The following is a 6,372-nucleotide window of genomic DNA, read 5'->3' on the forward strand; positions in this document are numbered from 1 at the left end:
GCTATCACGGATGCATATGCATACGATAGTCCAAATCAAAAGAGGCAATCATCCCTGACGCGCCAGCTCGGAACCACATGCACGGCCCCATCTCATCTCACACCGCTTTCCCATTGGAGGCGAGCAATCTGATACACAATCTTCATCTATAAATACAACTGGCCATGCACACACCCACTCACACACAGAGAAAACACACATCACAAGCACAAGCAGCTCGATCGCACTAGCTTTGCTGCACGACCTGCTCCGTCGCAAATGGCCATGGCACCGAGAGCGTTGCTCCTCCTGGCCGTCGGGCTCATGGTCGTGGCCTCGGCGAGCGCCCACGGCGGCTACGTGATGCAACCAGGGTTAACGTTAACATTGTTGCTGCTCAAACATTGTCATGTGCCAAAGGATTATGGATGAAAGAGGATAAGAAATTCTACGTATTTCCAGGAGAAAGTGCATGCATGTAGGTATATTTTGGAGAGCGTGGTTTGCATGCTACTAATGCATGTAAAGATTCCAGTTTTTTTGGAGATAGAAGAAACGAAGCATGCATGGATAATATGGAGGATTTGCTAGCTGCTCGTACAAGGTTGCAAGTACACGAATTTTATTCAGTTGGAATTAAAGGAGATGGTGCTGGTTACTACTTTGACATGCCACGCCCACCTGAAGAGATAGAAAGAAATTGCAGGAGGTTTGTGTCGTGGAGAACTCTATCCATGTGTGCCTTGGGATGGGGTCCACCACAAACGAACCAACAAACAGTCCATGTTAATATAGAGATTAACTTGTCAAACTATAAAACAAGTAATCTAATAAAAAATTTAGAGTCCTAGTTTTAGAAGGTAGCTTTTCTTTATCTATCTATCTTCTACGTGAGATGGATGGTAGGATGTGATGCTTGTTTCCCAAGCTAGTTGGCTTTCATAGCTATTATATAAGGCCAAGCCAGTACGATGTAAGGAGGATAGGTTATATTTATATATATGAAATAGACAAATGTGTTTTCAGGGGTAGACACCCGTATTAAGTTTTTGATGTAGCTTTAGAAAACCTTTTTGTTGCGATTTCTGTGAGGAAATTGTTTTGTGTGTGAGGTGTCGTCGTCCAGATTGTTTCTCTCGTGCTGAGCCGCAAGGTTCAAACCCTTTACTTCGTGTACATCGCATGCACGGGTGAAAGGTTACTGCTACTGAAGGTGGAATACCGTGAAAAATCGGACCGCAACAAGAGACCGGATCTCGCCCTCGAGGTTCGATCCTTATCACTACGGGTCGTGCCCCAGGGACATGCTGAAGGTGAAGGCGTGCGTGAACGTGCTGGGCCTGCTCAAGGTCAATGTCAACCAGCCGCGCGACGAGCACTGCTGCTCGCTCCTCGACGGGCTCGCCGGCCTGGACGCGGCGCTCTGCCTCTGAACAAATCTCCATGCCAATGTGCTCGGCCTCAAGCTCGACCTCCCCGTCAACCTACGCCTCATTCTCAACAACTGCGGCAAGGTCTGCCCCACCGATTTCCAGTGCCCACACCACTAGATCGAGTATTCTGTTTCGAAAAAAACTAGATCGAGTATTTCTTGATGTTGTCATGCCTGGATTTTTAAGCACTGTTTGTTTATTTGTTGGTAAAATGTTGTATTCTTTTGTTTCCCATGATTATTATTTTTTGCGGGAATTTCCCATGATTATTTTGGTTTAATGTTATAAAATCAAAAGGTAATTTGTATCGCGAAGTCGAGCTTTTGGCATTTTGATATCGTCAATGTTAATTACCTACCAGGCGACAAGCGTGGTAAAAGCAATCTCAAATTGACAAAAAAAAATGTTAGTTACCTGACCAATACTCATGCGTGCGTCGAACTAAATGAACGGCCCAACCCGAAAAGTGAAAACACTCATGGTAAATTTTCTTGCGATCATGTATGAACCATCAAAGAATATTATATTCGTATATCTGGATATAATACTCTAATGTTTCTAAGCAACATGAGATCTTGGACTGGTCTACAAGGGTATACGGTGGGATACATAAATGCATAAAAGCTTGGCCCTTGTGGACTTTTCTCGGAAAAAAGAAGATATGTTAATGCGGAGGAAATTGCACAAACCATCAACTGTTGGGGTTAATCTCGCATAAAACATCGTACTATTCGGGTTTGTTGCAAAAAAAACATCTATCACTGTAATCCGTTGCAGCTAACTCTAATCCACCGTTTAATTCTATTGACATGATTTGACGGGTGAGTCCCGCTTGCAAGTGTATATGTGGCAAGAAAATAGGCCACATTGGTCCGGCTTACTAAAGCGGCCAATATCACCCAAATCAGTGGGCAAAAAAATAGGCCACAGATCGGTTACATATATGATTTATTGGATTTCTTTGCATTTTCTTGAGAACATGGAACTTCGAATAAATTTATTGAATGAACCAACTAAACTACCAGTTTCTCTCTTTTTTTTCATGGTAATACGTGTCTCATTTATATAGAATAAAGATCAAGTTACATGGCACGTAAGCACCGATCATACATAACTGATAAGATAGGAAAATTCTATGCAAAATACCAGTGCATGTCCCTTTCCTTCGACACCACTGAAGTGGCCACCAAAGGATAAAAAGACAGATCACCTCTTCACCCAAGCTCGATGCGGCTCCATCTCTGATCAGCAGCTTTACGGACCTCCAAAGTAGTTTGCCAGAAGCAAAACCATAGCCGTTGAAAGAATCAGACCGGGGCAACATGTCCACGGACACGCCATCGAATTTTAGAACTGACACCCCCGCATGACGACAACGACGTCGGAGGAGGAAACCAGAACTGACAGCCTTGGACCACAGACCCAACACAGGATACTCCATCTTTCAGCTGGCACTTGCGTAGACAACCGCCTGCGCGTACTCCTGAACGACAAAACCTCCCTGCTCCATCATGACGTTGGAGACAACGCCGCAACAACGGGGACGGAGCAGAAGGAGAGACACACCTGATGGAGTCGCCGCCGCCACCTCGCCAACACCATCCATGAACCCTAACGCTGCCGATCTGAGGGATCGACAGAGACACGATGCCATCAACCCCGAGACGCCACCATGAAAGACACCGCCGGTGTGGGAGTAGAGTTGAGGCAGATTTATTCGTCCAGGCGCCGCTCCCACCACCCCAACGACGCACCACGACCTACAAATCCAAACCCTAACTATAGAGCTAAGGAACAGGGTCCCCCCTCCCTCCTGCCGCCGAAGCAGCGGCCGAAGGGAGAGGGGGCCAGCGCCCCGGCCGGTGGAGATCGGAGGAAAAGATCGCTGTCAGTGTCAAAACCGGCGGATCTCGGGTAGGGGGTCCCGAACTGTGCGTCTAGGCGGATGGTAACAGGAGACAAGGGACACGATGTTTTTACCCAGGTTCGGGCCCTCTCGAGGGAGGTAAAACCCTACTCCTGCTTGATTAATATTGATGATATGGGTAGTACAAGAGTTTATCTACCACGAGATCAGAGAGGCTAAACCCTAGAAGCTAGCCTATGGTATGATTGTTGTTCGTCCTACGGACTAAGACTCTCTGGTTTATATAGACACCGGAGAGGGCTAGGGTTACACAGAGTCGGTTACAATGGGAGGAGATCTTCATATCATATCGCCAAGCTTGCCTTCCATGCCAAGGAAAGTCCTATCCGGACACGGGACGAAGTCTTCAATCTTGTATCTTCATAGTCCGGGAGTCCGGCCAAAGGTCATAGTCCGGCCATCCGGACACCCCCTAATCCAGGACTCCCTCAGTAGCCCCTGAACCATGCTTCAATGACGACGAGTCCGATGCGCAAATTGTCTTCGGCATTGCAAGGCGGGTTCCTCCTCCGAATACTTCATAGAAGATGTTTGAATACAAGGATAGTGTCTGGCTCTGCAAAATAAGTTCCACATACCACCGTAGAGAGAATAATATTTACACAAATCTAATCTGCTGACGTATTCTGCAGCGTGACATCACGCCACGGCCAAGCCTTTATTCAAATCATTTTACTGTTCCACCTCAGCGCGTTTAGCGAGGCGGTTTCCTTGGCACGGCTTGTCAAAGCAGAGATCGTGTCCCCTTATTCCGGGATTCTCATCAATACGGGCGTGGATAACCCAACCGCGCCATTAACCGCGGCGCTTGGGAGATAGGCGAGTTTTATTAGGCTGGTGGGGGCTTGTAGTTTTGGCTGCCCATATAAGGGCATAAGGATCTACCCTTTCCATTTACGCCTTCTTCCTCCTTTGCTTATCCATCCCTGCGCACTCGAGCTCCAGCGCCCAAGTCCGCACTTCCCACCTCAACCTTCTCCAATCATGTCCGGAGCGGGAGGTAGATGGATGGCCTCCTCCATCACAGAGGGACAAATCAAAAAGTTGAGGAAGGCCGGATACTTGTCTGACGACATCGCGCATCGGTTTTCAGATGAGGGGCAACTCATCCCCACCCATAGGCCCCATGAGAGGGTTGTATTTCTCCCCCATTTCCTCCACGGACTGGGCTTTCCTCTCCACCCGTTTGTCCGGAGGCTCATGTTCTACTACGGCCTAGATTTCAACGATCTGGCCCCGAACTTCATCCTCAATATCTCGGCGTTCATCATCGTGTGCGAGGCCTTCCTCCGCATCCAGCCTCACTTTGGTCTATGGCTGAAGATCTTCAGCGTCAAGCCGAAGGTCGTGGGCGGCCACCAAGCGGAGTGCGGAGGCGCCATGGTGGGCAAAATAGCCAACGTTACATGGCTCGAGGGCGCCTTCATAGAGACCATCAAAGGGTGGAAATCGGGGTGGTTCTATATCACCGAGCCGCGTGACCCTGAATGGGCAGCGGCCCCCGAATTCTGATCTGGCATCCCCACACGGCTCGCATCTTGGAAAGAGACGGGCCTGTTGTGGAGTAATTCGGCAGAGGTGACCGGACTTCAAACCTGCATCAAAGACCTGATCGACAGGAAGGTTAAACTTGTCACCGTAGTCCAGGTCATGCTCTTCCGCCGGATTCTCCCGTGTCAACGACGGGCTTTCAACTTGTGGGAGTTCGACCCGGCCCAGCACCAGACTCTGTCCCGGCTCTTCGACACAAAGCACGAGGATGCCTGGAAGGTGCTATTCAAGAGCTCCGAGGTCTCCCCTCCCGTCACCGAGGATCGCGGATTCTGCGCTAAGCGCCAAGCCAGCGCGGTGAGCTTGATTTTCCCATTACGGGGTATTTGTTTTCCATAGATTTAATTCTATGCGGGATCTAAACCCCCATCCCTTTAACAGGACTGGTAGAAGAAGGAACTGTCCAGCTCCTTTGCCCGAAGACCCAGTGGACGCTCGCTTGACGAAGCTGCTGGTTCCGGCACCTCACGTGGTGCCGAAGAAGAAGGCCAAGAAGAAGGCCACGGGGACTCAAAAGAGTTCCCGGCGCCTGGTGGTGTCGGATTCGTCGCCTGACAACCCCGAAGCACCCTCGCCTCTGAGGACGAGGAGGAGGAAGAAGAAGAAGCCTCTCCCCTCCAACGGGGGGAGGAAAGAAAAGGAAGGCCGCCCCAACTGGGGAGGCCGGAGGGTCCAAGAAGGGGAGAACCCTCCTGCCGGACTACACCTCCGATGCCGAAGACGGCGGGGAGGAATGGCCATCCAGGGTCAAGCCCCTGGCAAAATCGTAAGCATCCGGATATACGAATAACTTATGGCGCTCCTCTATTATTCGGTATTTTCTGACATCGAATTTGATCATGCAGTCCCCCCAAGGCTCAGCTCTGCGAGTCGACGAGCAGCTCCTTGGATTCGTCGGATGTGAATAGCACTTCACTTCCGACGGCCTCCTCCCCTCTCCCTACGGACGACGCCGAGGTGGAGTCCCGAAAGGGACTAAACCAGGAGGAGGTGGTCCTGGAGGCACCACAAGGCGACCTCCCAGACTCCAGGCCCAAAGGGGGTAAAGCCCCGGAGGGATCCAAGTCCGACCGTGGGCCGGACACTGCTCCGGAACCATCAACGGTTCCAGAGACCGGTAGGCAGCGCCTTCGCAAGAAGGGCACGCCTACTACGCCGGCGGCCTCCGTCCAACCGGAGGCACCGGACGATTTGCTGGAGGCGCTTAACGACGCCTCCATCGACGAGGAGCACCGCACTGTTATGAGTGCGGTGATTCAAAAGGTTCAGTCCGCCAAGAGCGGGCTGACCGAAGCTTGTACGAGCCTTCTAACAGGCTTTGAGGTACGTATTCAAAACATATAAAAATGTTACCGCATAGACAGTAGCCCCTGATGCTCAGTTTGGTGTTCGGAAAAAAAGCCGAGTTGAGGATCTAAAAAGATATACGCACGAGTCTAACATAAATATGTCAATATGGGAATGCAGGCTGCGCTGCTGACC

General features: G+C 50.2%; 1 protein-coding gene across 1 annotated transcript; it reads left to right on the forward strand.

Moving 5' to 3' along the window:
* The first annotated feature begins 213 nt into the window (after positions 1-213).
* Positions 214-1,532, forward strand: LOC119306115 (cortical cell-delineating protein-like). The gene is made up of 2 exons (XM_037582439.1): positions 214-335; positions 1,262-1,532. The coding sequence occupies exons 1-2, from the start codon at positions 259-261 to the stop codon at positions 1,410-1,412; spliced, it is 228 nt and encodes a 75-aa protein (XP_037438336.1). The 5' UTR covers positions 214-258; the 3' UTR covers positions 1,413-1,532.
* Positions 1,533-6,372: the final 4,840 nt, after the last annotated feature.

Source organism: Triticum dicoccoides, chromosome 1B (genome assembly GCF_002162155.2).
Source record: "Triticum dicoccoides isolate Atlit2015 ecotype Zavitan chromosome 1B, WEW_v2.0, whole genome shotgun sequence".
In the NCBI taxonomy this organism is placed as follows: Eukaryota; Viridiplantae; Streptophyta; class Magnoliopsida; order Poales; family Poaceae; genus Triticum; species Triticum dicoccoides.